The sequence below is a fragment of the Orbicella faveolata genome, unplaced genomic scaffold (assembly GCF_042242905.1).
Source record: "Orbicella faveolata isolate gen_17 unplaced genomic scaffold, um_ofav_v1 contig_25, whole genome shotgun sequence".
Taxonomy (NCBI): Eukaryota; Metazoa; Cnidaria; class Anthozoa; order Scleractinia; family Merulinidae; genus Orbicella; species Orbicella faveolata.
Window position 1 is genome coordinate 29,237,550 of NW_028301553.1, and position 18,830 is coordinate 29,256,379.

At 38.3% G+C, this 18,830-nt stretch overlaps 1 protein-coding gene across 1 annotated transcript; it reads left to right on the forward strand.

The window, feature by feature from the left end:
• Positions 1-857: 857 nt before the first annotated feature.
• On the forward strand, positions 858-6,502 carry LOC110041483 (uncharacterized). The gene is made up of 2 exons (XM_089293513.1): positions 858-966; positions 4,419-6,502. The coding sequence occupies exon 2, from the start codon at positions 4,447-4,449 to the stop codon at positions 5,719-5,721; it is 1,275 nt and encodes a 424-aa protein (XP_089149639.1). The 5' UTR covers positions 858-966; positions 4,419-4,446; the 3' UTR covers positions 5,722-6,502.
• Positions 6,503-18,830: the final 12,328 nt, after the last annotated feature.

Genomic DNA, 18,830 nt, shown 5'->3' on the forward strand with positions numbered 1-18,830 from the left:
GGAACTCACTGCAGGGATGCTTGTGCTAAGCTCGATCACCGCAGACTAAGCCATTTAGAAAGAAAGGGTAGTGTAGAAGCTAAAAAGAGGAGAAAACAGTTGAGAAACTGGAAAAAAAAGGCTACTCTGAAACATTAGAAGCAAGAGAGGGTCCTACCTATGGAGCTGGGGCCTTTTAACTGTATTAGAAGAAAGAACATGTCTCAGTGAGCTATTCTCTAACTTCTCGGACCATTTTCTCCGCTTCTGTTTTTAAGGTTTCTGACTACTAAGAAACCTAATATATCAAAAATTGTTTTAGATAATCCAGTGAAATTTTCCAAGTGCTTTCAGGTGTGTAAAAGCTGTGCAATGACCCACTTTTATGAGATTCTGACTAGTACTTCAAGTATAAGTTCATTTACCTGGTCACAGTTCACGCTAATTTTATTCACTTTCTTCTTGCATTTATAAATATTGATTGATTGTGTATATTCTCCTAAAAGTGGGTCATTGAATAGCTTTATATAAGATGATAATGCCTGCCAAGTTTCAGCTCTTTATCTTTCCTCACTCCAGAAAAATTAGGTTCAGTGTAAACCCAGTTTTGAAAAGCCCCAAATTGGGTGTAGTTTAATTTATGGGTGTGGCTGCCTAGGAATTTAAGGAATCCTAGTCAACTTTAAGAATTAGAAACTTCAAGCAGTGTTATATCTGGTGTTGTAACAAAAGTTTCAGTAATGGGTACAAAAGTTTCTTAAAAAATGTCTTAAAAATAGCCATTTTGGGACTATTGAGCCACCATAACGACATGATCTCGACTTTGCGCCTGCACTCGCCTTACACAGCGGATGTCTGTGGGGGTACGTATGTAACCATGGTTATAAAACCACCTTAATTCTTGCGGGCGCTCTGTGCAGTTTGAAATTGGTCTCGAAATCGCGTGGCTTGTTGTGTATGTATTTTATCCTGAAGTTAGCTCAAAAGGTGAGTAACCGAACTCGTAACACTTCAAATTGACTGGTACAGTACAAAGGAACTGGTTGCATTTCAAGCGGCTGTATCATGTCGTCAAATTTTCATGCCTTGACTGCCTAGCTCGCGGGCTGGACCATAGTCAATGTCACCGAACAGAGATGCATTGTAAATCTTAATAAGCAAAATAAGCTTAATTAGTGAAACGCAAATCAACTTTTAGAGTAACAATTACCGAGCTATAGCATTCTCGTAAGCTAAAAAAATGTGATTGGAAGTCCGGGACTCTGTCTCAAGAATCTGCAGGAATAAACCTCACGTGTTTGGAAGCCATCTTGACGGGTCAGTGTTTGTACGAATCCGATGGCAAATAATTTTCTTACAATTTACCCGGCGTCGTGAATCGAACATTCGGTAATCGAACTCAATCAAACTCCAATTGATCGATTGACTTCTATTGGTTTCGGTAATCGAACAGTGTTATGCATTGAACTCACTATCTCTTTTCTGATTGGCCGAAAGTGTACAATGAATTTTCGAAATCAGCGCCTGTGATGTCATCTTGCTGCAGATTATTCTGGATATCACTAAAACCTCATCTAACAATTGTTTATAATCAAACTCACCCAAAAATTTTGCCAATTATCAAGCTCAATCAAACGTTTGGAAATCAAATGCTTTAACAATGGAACATATGCAATTCAATAGTCTAAGACCCTTTGCATGATCCGGTCACATGGTACGGAACAAATTATGCTGGGACGCAAGTTACACAGTGGGACTTCCAAACAAAGGAACTTGTACCAGTCCAGCCTGACTTTCCTTTTTTTTAGAAGTCCCACTGTGTAACTTGCGTCCCAGCATAATTTATTCTGTACCATGTGACCGGATCCTGCAAAGGGCCTATTGAAACTGAATGTTTGTTGATTTTTATGCCATTTTGTCTTTCTGCGAAACAAAATCGAACTAAATATCGTGTCGATTTAGTTTGATTGTTTAGACTGAACTCAGTAATTCAACTCGTGAGTCCAATTAATCAATCTCACTGAAAAGTTCCACTTCCATTATGTTTGATCATCGAACTAATTGGACAACAGTTCGATTGTTGTTCAATTGATTATTGGTTCGGTTTTGTTCAATTGACTACACCAGGGATTTATGAATAGCAAAGTTAACATACTAAACAAAGGATTGGAACTAAATTTGAGAGATGTAGTTGTGCTAGAAAGCGTTCAGATGCATTTTTTATTTTCAAATATGTTTGTCTGATTTTTTTCCATGAGGTGGGGCAAGCAGGGTTTGAAACTAACTTTTTTCTATTGGTGCCAACTGGCAACTAAACCAAAATTTTTGGTTGCCAGATGGAAAATTCTGGTCGCCAATTTTTTTGGAGAATTAAGAATGAAAAGAATGCATTACAGGCTGATTATTTTTACACCTATCTCTGAAAAACCACAACAAATGAATCAAATGCAGGCCATATATGCAGTTTCATGCCAAGTGTTTCAAGTCAAGTTTATACCTTCCCTTGTTTCTACCTTTTCAAGAACAAATATATCCAACTGAAAAACTGCCATTTAGTTCTTTGATCTATGTTCAAATTATGGAAAGATTCCAGAACAACTTTGGACACCACATCACCTGAATGAATATTCATGGAAAAAGAACGCATGTTGCCTATGCGCCCGCAATGCATATGTTGTAGGAAACTGCTGAAAAAAACATGGCGGCGTAGCTTCGCACTTATCTAGCTGTTAATGTTGAAACATTGCGGTAGATTAATAACAGGGAAATAGTTTTTTTTTTAATTCAAAAGCAGAGGAAAAGTAAAAAGTAAGTGAGCTGTTGGTGGGTGGCTTTGAATTTTATTCGCAATCGATTTGGCTGAAAATCAAAGTTATTGTTTGTATAATATTATCGTGGCCTGAAATGCTTAGTCACCCGTTGGTGGCCAGTTGTGAAATCCCAGTCGCCAGTGCAAAATTTTTAGTCGCATTGGCAACCAGGAAAGCACAGTTTCAGACCCTAGCAAGCTTGTCAGCTGCATACAGGTTCGCAGAAACAAAAACAACTGGGTCTTTCTAGCACAACTGCATCCCGCTCAAATTTCCGCAGGGCATTACCCTACTGTTAAGTTGCCTTCTAAAACCATGATAAGGTCTATCAGAAGAAAGCAAGCTTGAAGGATAGGGAGGAAGTATCCATTTAATTTTCAGGGTTGAGCATTCCCTTAAGGACCTATATCTTCCCACTTTTGGGTTTGAAACTGGCTTCCGTTGGGAATAAAAGTCGAAAAAGGAGAGAAAAAATGTTCAAATATTTAAACAGCCAGCTGTTTTCTTTTGAAATCTTAACAGAAATCATGTTGCTTCTCGTCATTTTATTGGTTTCTATGTTTGCTGTTTCAACACAGGGTTGCATGTTGGAAGATTTCTCCAACAGGGTGTCATACTCATAATATAAACAATGGCCTCCATCTGGGGTGAAAATGTGCTTGGATATTATTTTGTCCATGGACATTACCTGTTCTAAGAAGTGAACAGTTTTCAGAGGGCATAACTTAAGAAAAACGTGATCTTTGAGGAACAGATAATGTCCAAGTACAAAATATCCAAGCATATATTTGTGCCAAATGGAGACTGTTGTCCTTCAAATATTTTTCACAACATACGCAGTTTTGAAAATTGGGGAATATCACTTGGATATTCCTCAGTTTTAGGTGGGGTATATTCAGTTATGTAATATGTTTAGATAATCAATCACATGCAAGCGAAAATGTTTGATGGGTTATAAATAAACAGTAGCCTCCATTTGTCGTGAAAATATGTTCGGATATTTCTCCATGGACATTATCTGTTCCGAGAAGTGAACAGTTTTGTGGGCGTGAAGTCAAGAAAACTGCAAATTTCCTGGATCAGGTAATGTCCGTGCAAAAATCTCCAACCATGTTTTTAAGGTCAAAGGGTGGCCACAGTATAATATGTGTGTTTATTATCCATAGTACTTCAAGTAGTTTTCACAACAAACAGGGTTTTGAAAATTGGGGATTATAACTCTGAGATTTTCCAGTTTTAACCTTTGCATATTCAATCAAAAACCCCTCCTCCTAAGCTATCCCAAATGACCTACAATAACCACAGTTGCACTGTGAATGAAAAACAATGACTTACATTTTTCTCTCCATAGGGGAAATTTTCTTGGGTAGGGGAGGGGCAACTCTGGGAAGTGAGTTGACTGATCACAGCAGGCAGAGATGTTCCCTTGACTGCTCATTATAAAGAAAAATATAAGAGGCTTCAGTCTGCCTGTTTAATTGGAAGTGTGCGTTTTAAAGTATTTACACTACAATGTTTATGACCATATTTCTTTAACTGTTTCCAGCCCCTCTCCCCAATTCTGGTCCCTTATAAAACCCTTTTGATCTTTGTTGTGACAAATGGCATACATTTTTCTTATTTTAAAAGGCCTTCAAGACACAAGGAAACATTAAGCATGAGTGGTGTATCAAGGTCTGGTGGAGAAGAAACATTCAAATGCAATGAGTGCGGGAAAGGTTTTACAAAGAACTCTACATTAAAAAAGCATCTTAAGGGGGTACACAGTGATGAAAAGCCTCATAAGTGTACACAGTGTGACAGATGTTTTAAATGGCCTTCGCAATTGCGAGAACACAAGAGAGTACATACTGGCGAGAGACCATACAACTGTACTCATTGTGAAAAAAGCTTTACAAAGAAGCATGTGCTTCAAAAGCACATGCGGGTACACAGTACTGAGAAACCGTACAAATGTAGTGAATGCGACAGTTCTTTTAAATGGCCTGAGCAATTGAAAGGGCACCAGAGAATACACACTGGTGAGAAACCATACAAATGTACGCAATGTGATAGTTCTTTTACATGGCCTACGCAATTGAAAGAACACAAGAGAAAACATAGTGGTGAGAAACCGTACAAATGTAACCAATGTGGCAAAGATTTTCGCAGGTTATCGAACTTGGCAAGACACCAAAAGACAATTAAATGCAATGACGGGCAGTACCACTGTGTTCAATGTGGCAGTTATTTTAGTCTGTCTTCAGAACTTCAGCAGCATCTGAAATTGCACACCGGTAAGAAACCCAGGCCCAGAGCAGTCCAATGTCCTCAATGTGGTGAACATTTCAAGACCTTTTTATCTTTACGAGAGCATCTGAATGTGATTCACAGTGAACCAAAACCCTACAAATGCACCAAGTGTGAAAAACGTTTCAAATGGCAGCAAAACTTAAGTACACATTTGAAGATTCATAGTGGCGAGAAACCCCACATCTGTGCTCAGTGCAACAAATGCTTTGGCAGGTTATCGACTTTGGACCGACACTGTATATCTGTACACGGTGACATAAAGCCTTTCAAATGCAATCAGTGCGACAAACGTATGTCTGACCCATCAAGTTTGAAACAGCATCTTAGGATTCATAGTGGTGAAAGACCCTTTCCATGTAGTCAATGTGACAAAAGTTTTTACTCCTCTTCAAATTTTAAAACACACTTCAGGAAACACAGTGGTGTGAAGCCCTACAGCTGTGCTGATTGTGATGTAAGTTTTACTCACAAAGAGAGTCTGTTACATCATAACAGGTCATTTCATGGTGATATGCCGTACAAGTGCAACCAATGTGGCAAAGGCTTTACCACTCCACGTGGTCAAAAGAGACACAAGTGTGACAGTGACAAGTCTAAAACACCTAGTGATGTGAGCGTGGTTGTAGTAGCAGTACTGTGAGTAAGTTTTGTTTTGAACAACAGGTTTCAAGTGACTAGATCTACGTGTACATGCACCTACACTGGGTAATTTAATTACAGTTGAACCCTGCTATTTCAATTTCTTAGGGGAAATGAAACATTGTTCAAAATGGCAGGAGTTCGAAATAGCCCATAGTAAATAACAGAAGGGAAAGTCTAAAGGAAAATGGTTTTGAGTTCAAAATCACGGGGAATTTGAAATAAGCGAGTTCTAATTAGCAGGGGCCAACTGTAACTTCCTTTTCCCCCAGGCTAGGGATAGGGCCAGGTTTCAAAGAATAAATCCACTGGTACATACATGTAGCATAGCAATACAATTAAAATGTTAATTAGATCTGGGAAACGTTGTATTAAGACATTTGTAGTTTATCACTCTCTTGATGTGAGACTGAATTTTGATGTTTTTAAAAGAATAGTTCTTATTTACTGATGGTAAATGATAAGTACCTGCCTGACCAAGGCTGTGGTCTAAGAAAAATTACGAGGAGCCCAAAGGTTCCTGGTGATTAAATCCTGGGTGCCCAGCACCTTAAGCTTATATGATAAAAAGTATGATTTTCCAGTCTCCCAAAGGTAAATGTAAGTCACCTGTGGCACCTGAGCACTTCTAGTGCACAGCCCTGTGTCTCCCTTAACAACAGTGAGACAAGCCAGCAAAACTAGTTGTAATGCCATTAATTACTTATGTTTGTGATCTTTTAAGAGTGGAGGGATGTAGAAAATAGCCAGTTGTTAGGGAAAAAGACCTTCTCAAACTCAAATCTTGACTGTGACAGTGTTTGGATTTCTAATCTTAATCAGCATAGGTTTTTACCATTTTATTTCTCCATTTTCTCCTTAGTCCTAGTTTCAATTGAGAAGGTAATATCAAGACACTCAAAGCAGTGTTTGACCACATTTCCTAACACCTCTGTCAAAGTTTGTCAAGAATACTGCTACGCATCACATTTTCAACTCTCTTCTCAGTGTTTGGAAATGTGGTCAAACATGGTCTTCTGTGTTTGATCATTTACTTCATTTTCTTGGCCTTCTACTATACTCAGCTGGGCTGTACATCTATTTCTGTGCAAAAAAGAAACTTTCATATTTTTACAAACTATTTGACCCTTATCCTGAGACTGGCAAACAAATGCATGTATGTTTCTCATTTTTTTTTTAATGTTTACCAATGATCAGCCTGGTGGGGGGCTCCCATATAAAAAAGGAGAGAGGTGCTCACCGGAAATTTTGAAAAGAAACCCTAAGATGTACCAAGATCCTGTTTAGTGTGCGTGGCTTGAAATTTTGTCAACCCTTAAGAGGTAACAATTCTGAAACAACAAATCTGTGTTGTTGTTTTTTTCAACTCGACACCCCAGAAGGTACCGTAAAAACTCCCGCTGTGGACCTTTAAGAGGTAACAAAACCGCTTTTTTTAACCCCAAAGAGCGAAGATGAGCACCCCAATCCCACCCCTGGGTGATCAGACAAAAGTTAAAAGCATACAGCCATCACTACTTATACAAGGAGTGCATGGAGCAAAACCCAACACGTGACTCACTTCTGCTTGATTTCAAGACCGTTTTCAATTTGCATCATATTTTTTTGGTGTAGGACAATAGTCTGGCAAAAATGCGACTGCCGATTTCGTGTGGATTCATACGTCGCACTTGTCTAGAAAATAGTACTTGCCGAGCGAGGGACCGTTCTATTTGCAAGGATGAGAGTGCCCCTTACATCACATCGGTACATCTTTTATAATGAACCCCAGTGATATTGAATTTTAAGGAGACTCTTTTCCTTCCTCTGCATACTCTGGAAAGTCTCCTACTAATCTGCCTAATACTGGTGTGACAGAGGACACCGTTGATAATGCGGTACATGCCCGGGGAGGAACTCTCATGGAGATGCTCGTCGCCGGATTCTGGTTTCCCTTACGGTGTTCATGACGAAACGCCACTATTTTTAGCTTCAAAACTATCTTTAGGGATGGACTCGAGAACGAATGATAATAAATGAAACCCTCTTATTTGCGTCTTTAGGCTCGATTTCCGCCGGTCTCTCGAGTCCGGTCCTCTAGCGCTCTCTCCTTTCCAGTGGCTGGTAGTCAAGCCTATTCCGTTTTAAGTGGTATCTTTTAGGAGCCAAATAAGGCTCGAGCCACGCCTAGATTGGTTTCCTTTAAACTTTCCGACCAGCATCGCCGAGCTTTTCATATGGGTGTCGACCCCTCCCCTCCCGGGGTGGGAAGGAGGTACATGGCGGAGCGAAAAGATCAAGCCGTAAGGTGAATGGTAATGGTATATATATGCTGATAAATGAGCGACGCTGAATCTCGCGGAAACTGCGCTGGGTTTTGGAAGCCAGTGAGTAATACGCTGGTAACCATGGAATTAATACACCGTTCAACTGATCGAAAATTCGCAATTTGGAGTAAATCCGTCGATTATACGTCTACGGGAATTCATTGACCTTCGCACGGTGATGGTCCCCCGGGAGGACTTCATATAAAAAGGACGGGGGGGGGGTGCTCGTCGTACCTTTAAGGGGTTTTGGTAGCTCTTGGGGTGTTCAGCCTCAAAAGGTCCGTAGCGGAAGCTTCTGCGGCGCCTTTTAGGATATTGAGCCGAAAAAATATGACAGGAGGTAATGTTTTGTTCAGTAGAATTTGCACCTCCTAGCTGGGGGTGAAAAAAAAAAAAAATTCAAGCCACGCCCACAAAACAGGATCTTGATACCTCTTAGGGGTTCTTTTCAAAATTTCCGACGAACACTCCCGTCCTCTTATATGGGAGTACCCCTCCCCCTCGAGGATGGTCCTTTAGCCTTGTAACTACTAACCCCACCACTCTCCGCTTGGACCGCTAGCCTCTGACATCAACATCCCTGTCCATTTGTAAATCGTATTTTGAAACGATTTTCCGCTAATTACTCCTGAAGTTATGTTTAAATTAAGAAATCTGAGCACTTCTAGCTATATTTCAACATAGCAACACCCATAGCAACCATTGTTTACAGTCTAAAAGTACTCACAAAATGGATTCAATTCAATACATTTTAATGATACTTCACACAAACGCTTTAAAGATGTGTAGTTACGAGAATTTTGCATCATGGTCCTGAACATTGTTTCTTCTACTATCTTATACCCTCCTTATACTTGGTTAACATTTCTATGACTGGTGTGTATTCGGGTGTTCAATGAAACATTTATGTAAAACCTTTAAATATACCCCTCCCCCTGCCCCTAACCTCCCCCCCTAGTTCACAGGGCCAATTTGGTCTCTCGGAGACCGAAGTAAAACTTAAAAGCCTTATTTCTCAAAATGGGCAAATAGACGGATCATCATTATCTCGCACACGATATCTCCACTGAGTTTTAACCGAATGTCAAATTTTCAACATTGGTGAAGGACACAATTATCTTGGCCTTAAACCTCCAAAATTTGCAATTTATGAAATTTTTCCCTGTTATTTAGTTAATATAGTTAATATTAGTTAATATTAGCATACTTTTCAACAGTTCACGAGAAAAACCCCCTCAAAACACTGTTTTCTGAGGTTTGTCTCCTGGACAACTTGCTTATGGACAGGATGAACTTAATTCCATACTTCTCGAACCATTCGTTATTACGTTGTCGTGTTTATAATGGACACCACTTTTTAACCCTTAGGAGCTAGTTATTCATTAACTGTCGTGGCACGTGACCTGGAAAAGCTCATTTTGAAGTCAGAGTGCAAAGTCCTTTAACGTGGTACCAAAACTGTTACACAGAGTTGTTTCGCAAAAAAAAAAAAAATTATATATAAGACCCCCTTAAATGACCTTACTCTCCATTCGTCATTTCCACATCCCTCATGTAATACACCTTGTTTGCCCCCCAAAATTTTGCATAAGCATTGTCTTCAGTTTCCCTTAGGACGACTGTAATACCCAGGAGAAATGGGAAACAAAGGTTGAGCAGAATTTTCGGGGGCAAACAAGGTGTATTATGGGGGAAGTGGAAATGGCGAATGAGTTCTCGTAGCTCAGTGAATAGAGCGCCCGCCCGGTGTCCGGGAGGTCATGGGTTCGATTCCTGTCGGCAACTCAGATTTTTTCTTTGTCCCACGCTCGTTGTCATGTTAATCGGTTCACTTTTCACATTTCATTACCGAGCTTAAAACTTCAACATCTTTATTCACTTATCAAAGTGGAGTTAGTTTTAAAATTTCCAACAACTTCCCAAACGGTAACTGAGCTTCCGCCAGGACAACAACTCGCAATTCTTCGCCTAAACATTTCCCAAAGTGATTTCAGGCCCGGTTCAAACGTCGCTCCACTCATGTGCCGAACCAAACTTGATTAAGTTCGACTTTAGAGCGACTTTGGAGCAACGGCTGGTTCAGACGGCGTACTTGCGTCGAGCTTAATACGGGAAGCCGGTGGTAGCAATTTTCGACGAGAAAATATGCGTTCTGAATTCACGAACTCTGTCTAAATAAAAAAGCTGTGACTAATAACATTTCGCTGTTATCTGCTGTTATAGCATTATTAAGGGAAGCAAATTCAAACTCAAGGTTAAGTGTTTTGTATTTAGACAGGTTTTCTCCCGGTTAAATCGACTTGTTAAAGGGAAATCTAATAAGCTGGGCTATATATTATCACGAGGAAACTCGCTTATACAGTCCCGTTTCTCATAAATCGAAGGCATACTGGTATTTTGTTGTCTTTATTTTTAGCGACGACTTTGAGCTTCATATATGACTAGTCACGCCACTCAATTTTGAGCCAAACACGAGGCCCGTTATATTTGGAAATTTAGGACTCTAGCCGCTTTCGTGAGTTCTACAGAAAGCTACAGGCGATGTTAAGGGTTTGTATCTAAGTCAGTGGAATGCTTCCAATATATGTAGATAACAGTAACCCCTCAATTGTTTGTTAGAGACTGAGCAAGGTAAGATCAGTTTGTGATGAAATAAATTCCTAAATGTTATCCTGACTGTTTCATTGATTAATTTTCTGTATATTTTGATTTCTTGAGTTCAGCCGACGCTAAGAAGAAGATTTAAGGTAGGTAGCAAGATTTCCCTGATCTCAATATGACTGATAAATATAAGTATATAAGTTAAGGTCATTCCCCAATATTACATTGCGCATCCTTACTGCGAATAATTTATGGCGTCATTAGCGCACGTTCGTGCACGCGCGCATTGAAAACATGGCGGATTTGCCTTGATATTGAGTCCTGTCAGTTGAAAAATGGCAATTAGTTCACTAACGAACTCGGGCACCCCAAATTTTTTTCCAATCATTTTAATCAAGTAATCATTAGCTTTGCGTGATATAAGACTGATCTGATTTCTATTGTTGAAAATTGAATAAATAAGGAAAATAGCAGCTGCACTGTAGTCGACTTTCCTATTTTGCAGTTTGATAACCATGGCAAGTAATTTGGGTCCAATATTTTAACAAGGATTCAGCTGTGTGTCAAAAGCAAACTTAAAAAGTTTATTTGTGTCCGACACAAGTATTGACTGTAGTTTGAGGCGTGCTTTCATGAGTCTGGGCTCACAAAGAGATTACAATAACTTGGAATGCGTTCTTGTAATAAGCATTAAATAACGCTAAAATGGGACATTTTCAATGCCTCACTGCTCCTTAACGAGCACGGGCAGCCCCCTTTTATATTTTATAATTTACGTTCTCATATGATAAATATTCATTGGACAAAGTTTGATCAAAAATCTATGTGCAGTTTTATTTCAGGGGAATTACCTTACTGTAAGTAAGATCAGAAGCAGGTAAGATATACGTGCGTAATAATGAAATGGATTCATTTAGAAGTTCGCAGTAGATAATAACACAAATTTCTTCGGGTTAAGCTCTCCGTCAGCCCGGCTTTCTCATTTTATTTTTGTTGGTAGCTTATTTTCACCGTGGCATAATGTTTCTATAGATGTTGCGCTAGTGAAATAAATTCGTCGTTTCTTCCTCTTTGAAGAAGCCCTTGTGCCCACTTTAAGCAAGCTTTTAAACTGACGACGTAAAATAAAAGTGAGTTTGATTATGAAGGTGCCTGTTTTTGTGCGCGAATAAATCAAACGAGTAAAATTATCTACAGTATCATTTTTTTATTCAAGTAAAACTTCAACACGATGGGAAAAATAGATTCACTAATTACGTCATGTAATTTTCTTCGGCGTCTTTATGCGTTCTGTGCGATGCCAGCATTTTGCTACGGTTTTGTATCATTCAGTGTTGCACTGGATTACTGTTAGTATCTATGTATGAAAATGAACGGTTTTGTAACCTAGCTTAGTGATTTACGTTACAATGTTTACTATTCAATGCAATTGGAATATTGCGCCGGACTGAAAAGAAGAATTCAAAACGATCATGCAGTGCTCCAAAATTATGTCAATAACAGCCACCCCTCAATGAAATGGAGCCTTGTTTTCCATCATGCAATACAGTTTAGAAACAAACTTTGCTTAAAACACAATGCCTTTCTTAATTCTCATAATATTTTCATTTTACAAATTATCAATTATCAGTTGCGTTATCATAATTCGTATACTATAAAATAAATACAAAAGAAAGAATCAATAACCAGCGACGTAGATAGTTCGACTCAGTATTTCAATTATAATTTTTCTTTTTTTCACAAAAACAGCATACAACTAAAGTAATTGAACAACACCGAGAAAAGACACTGATATGGGGTAGACGAATTCAAAATCTGCAAAACCTCCACATTCTGATGAAAGAAAACGAAATTTATTCAATCTATCAGTCTTATCACGGTACTAGAACTATAAATTAAATGTCTGGAAATTTAGGACTTTAGCCGCTTTCGTGAGTTCTACTGAAAACAACAGGCGGTGTTAAGGGTGTGTATCTAAGTCAGTGGAATGCTTCCAAAATATAGACATAACAGCCACCCCTCAACTATTTGTTAGAGACTGAGCAAGGTAAGATCAGTTTGAGATTAAACGAATTCCTAAATGTGACCCTGACTGTTTCATTGATGAATTTGCTGCAGATTTTGATTTCTTGAGTTCATCCGCCTCTAAGTAGAAGATTTAAGGTAGGTAACAAGATTTTCCTGTTCTTAATATGACTGACAAATAAAAGTGTATAAGTTAAGGTCATTCCCAAGTATTGCATTCTGCGCATAATTTATGGCGTCATTGGCGCGCGTTCGTGCACGCGCGCATTGAAAACATAGCGGATTTGCCTTGAAATTGAGTCCTGTCAGTTGAAAAATGGCTATAGCTCACTGACGAAATCGGGCACCCCAAATATTTTTCCAGTCATTTTAATCAACTAATCATTAGCTTTGCGTGAGAAAAGACTGATCTGATTTCTGTTGTTGAAATTGAATAAATAAGTAAAATAACAGCTGCACTGTAGTCTTTTCAATTTTGCAGTTTGATAGCCGCGGCAAGCAATTTGGTTCCAATATATATTTTGTCAAGGATTCAGCTGTCTGTCAAAATAAAACTTAAAACGTTTATTTGTGTCCGACACAAGTATTGACTGCAGTTTGAGGCGTGTTTTCATGAGTCTCGGCTCACGAAGAGTTTACAATAACTTGGAATGCGCTCTTGTAATAAGCATTAAATAACGCTAAAATGGGACATTTTCAATGCCTCACTGCTCCTTAACGAGCACGGGCAGCTCCCTTTTTTATTTTATAATTTACGTTCTCATATGATAAATGTTCATTGGACAAAGTTTGATCAAAAATCTATGTGCAGTTTTATTTCAGGGGAATTACCCTACTGTAAGTAAGATATACGTACGTACGTAATATTGAAAAGGATTCACTTCAAAGTTCGCAGTGGACGGTAAAACAAATTTCTTCGGGTTAAGCTCTCCGTCAGCCTTTCTCATTTTATTTTTGTTGGTAGCTTATTTTCACCGTGGCATAATGTTTCTATAGATGTTGCGCTAGTGAAATAAATTCGTCGTTTCTTCCTCTTTGAAGAAGCCCTTGTGCCCACTTTAAGCAAGCTTTTAAACTGACGACGTAAAATAAAAGTGAGTTTGATTATGAGGGTGGCTGTTTTTTGCGCGAATAAATCAAACGAGTAAAATTATCTACAGTATCATTTTTTTATTCAAGTAAAACTTCACCACGGTTGGAAAAAAAGATTCGCTAATCACGTCATGTAATTTTCTTCGGCGTCTTTATGCGTTCTGTGCGATGTAAGTATTTTGCCACGGTTTTGTATTATTCAGTATTGCACTGGATAACTGTTAGTATCTATGTATGAAAATTCACGGTTTTCAACTTATATTACAATGTTCACTATTCAATGCAATTGGAATATTGCGCCGGACTGAAAAGAAGAATTCAAAACGATCATGTAGTGCTCCAAAAATTATGTCCATAACAGCCATCCCTCAATGAAATGGAGCCTTGTTTTCCATCATGCAATACACTTTAGAAGCAAACTTTGCTTAAAACACAAAATGCCTTTCTTAATTCTCATAATATTTTCATTTTACAAATTATCAATTATCAGTTGCGTTATCATAATTCATATTCCGTAAATTATATACAAAAGAAAGAATCAATAACCAGCGACGCAGGTAGTTCTAATCAGTATTTGAATTATAATTATTCTTTTTTTTTTCACAAAAGCAGCATATAACTAAAGTAATTGAACAACACCGAGAAAAAACACTGATATGAGGTAGACGAATTCAAAATCTGCAAAACCTCCACATTCTGATGAAAGAAAACGAAATTTATTCAATCTATCAGTCTTATGCCGGAATTCCAACTATAAATTAAATATGTTTGGAAATTTAGGACTTTCGTCGCTTTCGTGAGTTCTACAGAAAGCTACAGGCGATGTTAAGGGTTTGTATCTAAGTCAGTGGAATACTTCCGAAATATAGACACAACAGCCACCCCTCAATTGTTTGTTGGAGACTGAGCAAGGTAAGATCAGTTTGAGATTAAACGAATTCCTAAATGGCGTCCTGACTGTTTCATTGATTAATTTGCTACAGATTTTGATTTCTTGAGTTCATCCGACGCTAAGAAGAAGACTTAAGGTAGGTAGCAAGATTTTCCTGTTCTTGATATGACTGACAAATGAAAGTGTATAAGTTAATGTAAGTAAGATACACGTATGTAATAATGAAAAGGATTCATTTAGAAGTTCGCAGTAGATAATATCACAAATTTCTTCGGGTTAAGCTCTCCTTCAGCCTTTCTCATTGTATTTTTGTTAGTAGCTTCTTTTCACTGTGGCATAATGTTTGTGTAGATGTTGCGCTAGTGAAATAAATTCGCTCTTTGAAGGAGCGCTTGTGCCCACTTTAAGCAAGCTTTTAAACTGACGACGTAAAATAAAAGTGAGTTTGATTATGAAGGTGCCTGTTTTTGTGCGCGAATAAATCAAACGAGTAAAATTATCTACAGTATCATTTTTTTATTCAAGTAAAACTTTAACACGATGGGAAAAAAAGAGTCGCTAATTACGTCATGTAATTTTCTTCGGCGTCTTTATGCGTTCTGTGCGATGCCAGCATTTTGCTACGGTTTTGTATCCGTGTATTGTATGATGGAAAACAAGGTTCCATTTTAATTGAGGGTTGGTTGTTATGGACATAATTTTGGAGCACTACCTGATTGTTTTAAATTCTTCTTTTTTCAAACGCAACATTCCAGTTGCATTGAATAGTAAACATTGTAATATAAGTTGAAAACCGTGAATTTTCATACGTAGAAATTAACAGTAATTCAGCGCAATATTGAATGATACAAAACCGTACCAAAATGCTGGCATCACACAGAACGCATAAAGTGCGCCTGAACCACGCCAAAGAAAATTACATAACGCAATTAGCGAATCTTTTTTTCCATCGTAATTCTTACGTTATTCAATTTTACTTGAAACACAAATCATGCTGTAGAAAATTTTTCTCGATTGATTAATTTACGGCCAAAAACACAAATTTTCATAATCAAAATCCCTTTGATTTTATATACAATGTCAATTTAAACATTTGCCTAAACCTAGCCACAAGCGTTCCTTAAAAGACAACCAAACGACGAATTTATTCCACTATAAGCACGAAATACAATCAACATGCCACAGTGAAAATAAATTCCCATCAAAAATAAAATGAGATAGGTTGACGGAGAGTTAAACACTGAATAGTGAACATTGTAATATAAGTTGAAAACCGTGAATTTTCATACATAGATACTAACAGTTATCCAGTGCAATACTGAATAATACAAAACCGTAGCAAAATGCTTACATCGCACAGAACGCATAAAGACGCCGAAGAAAATTACATGACGTGATTAGCGAATCTTTTTTTCCAACCGTGGTGAAGTTTTACTTGGATAAAAAAATGATACTGTAGATAATTTTACTCGTTTGATTTATTCGCGCAAAAAACAGCCACCCTCATAATCAAACTCACTTTTATTTTACGTCGTCAGTTTAAGGTAACCATAACCCATTTGACCATCCGCGCGCGGTCCGCTCTAGCGTTCGTGGCTTTAACAAAAACCCATATAAACCGTATATTTACTGGAAGCTTAATAACTACAGATTATGACCTGACCTGTTTAAAACGGTAAAAATTTACCGTGTTTCGAAAATGTGAATATATTTACAAAGCTTCACGAACCCATAAATCAAGGTATACGCCCGCTAAATTTAGGTCGGAGAAAACGATTAACATGGCATCCGTTTCTTCACACATTGACCTCAAAAACCGTGTCTCAGATTTTTGGCACATGCGTTTGTTATTATTTTACAAGAGGATAAAGTTAGAAAAAGGAAAAAAATAGGACTGCCCGCGAAAAAAAGGCATAACTTTTTAATGAAAAGAGTAATCAGAATTCGCAGACACGGTTTTGTCGGCGTTCGTTCTGACAGCATTCTCTCCGAATTTCAGCCAATTTGGTCCAGGGGCTGCCGACCTGGAACTCGAAATGCACGTACAACTCGCCTATTTTTTACTTTCGAGAAACAGAGAAAAAATAAAATTCGGCGGCATCCAAGTGTTATGAGATTATCACACCAAGGGAGACACCGCAGAGGAATCAACTTTCTGTATAACAATAGGACTGTGACAGTTAACATGGAACAGGTACAAATTTCCGCGACGGCGCGCGGTAAATTATTCACCAGTGAATAAACCGCTTTTTCATGTGTGAAGTCAGAATTCCAAAGTTAGTAAACGTGAAATTATCTTTTGATTTACTATATTAGCGTTCGAAATTTTTACGTATCGGTTGACTAATCTTCAAAATTATGACCATGTCACTGTTAACATGCCGAAGGCCCGTAGAAGGTTCCCGAGAAAATGCAAGCGCACAAAGGGAAACGCTGGAGAGGACGCCGTAAACGGGACTACATCGACTGATGTTGATGCAAAGGCAAAGATACTGGAAGAAATGACAATAGCTGGGTAAGAAAAAAAAAATGTTGCACTGCTGATTCTAATTTTGTACAATCGATCTGCCTGTCAATTTCGTCCACTTCTCTTCGTCAATCTCCTCTGCTTCGACAGTTTCTCGCAACAGTATTTTAGCGCGGCTTGCGCTCATTTCGGCTTGCTCGCTGGCTTCGTGATCGCGATCGTTGTCGCGTTCATCCAGCAATTTTTCTTGATTGTAAAACGAACCCTTTGCCGCTTTCCGCTAATTTAGCGGCCCACTCTTTGTTGAAAGTGTTTTTCGCCTTCTTTGGCCTTCCTTTAGCCGATGAAAACGGGCAAGATCGCTCTGTCTTCTTCGAAGACATCCGGCACTGATTATGGCGCGCGAATCGCATGTCAACTCAGCATGATCTTGATGTCATGTGACTTCTTGCCTCGATAATTAATTCATTTGACAGAACTTGTCAACTCTCAATTAAGTAATTAATATGCAAAGCAATCTTTCTCGCGCAATAACTAGCGGCAGATATAAGATTTTTTCGTGGAGTTTTTTTTATCTAAAAGATTACTTTAAGATTTATCCAACCGCTTAAAAAAGTAAAATTATGCAAAATTGCAAATTTTCCCCTTACTGATACCTTAACTCGGCTTAACTTGTTCTGTCTTGCTTGGGTAGTCAGTTCTTTATTGAGCTGTTGTTATCTGTCGAGCAGAATATTAACCTGCCGCGCTAGCTCATTCTGTCTTGCTTGGGTAGTCAGTTCTTATTGAGCTGTTGTTATCCGTCGAGCAGAATATTAACCTCGCGCGCTAGCTTATTCTGTCTTACTTGGGTAGTCAGTTCTAGCTTATTGAGCTGTTGTTATCTGTCGGGCAGAATATTAACCTCGCGCTTTAGCTAATTCCATCTTACTTGGGTAGTCAGTTGTTGATTGAACTGTTATTATCTGTCGAGCAGAATAATAATGCTAACCTTTTCTGCTTTATTTATTTTACCTGCTTGCACCCTAGCATTTCTTGCCTTCTTTGAGAGGTCCGTATTTTGAGTTGTTTCTATATTTTGAGAACTGAAGGAATCATCTTCGTGCTTAACATAATATCTGCCTCTTTTTTTCTTTCTCCATAGGGAAGCTGGTCTGTTAGCTAGTCTGTTAGTATTTGTTCCGCAAACACGAAAGTTTGGAATCTTACCTCAGTCTTATATGTTAACTTGAGATTTCAGGACATTTCATAAATATTACGGCCAGTTCATGAAACGTGACAATATACAAAGCTGCGGACCGCATGAGAAAAATAATGCCGCTGGATGGGCTTTGTAACTAAATTAGTGTCATTATGTGTTACCGCAAATGTGACAAATAACACCTCGATCGCACAAAACTTGCGAACTTCGATCTTCAGTTACAATTAATAATAAGCCATGGGTGGATTCAACACACCCATGGCTTATTATTAACTTAATTTGCGTAGATTTTTTTCGGGGGCAAAGCTTGTCATGTTAGAAACAAACTTTGCTTAAAACACAATGCCTTTCGTAATTCTCTTAATATTTTCATTTTGCAAATGATCAATTATCAGTTTCGTAATCATAATACCGTTAATTAAATACAAAAGAAAGAATCAATAACCAGCGATGCAGGTAGTTCTAGTCAGTATTTCACTTATAATTTTTCTTTTTTTTCACAACAGCACAACACATGCAAGTAAAG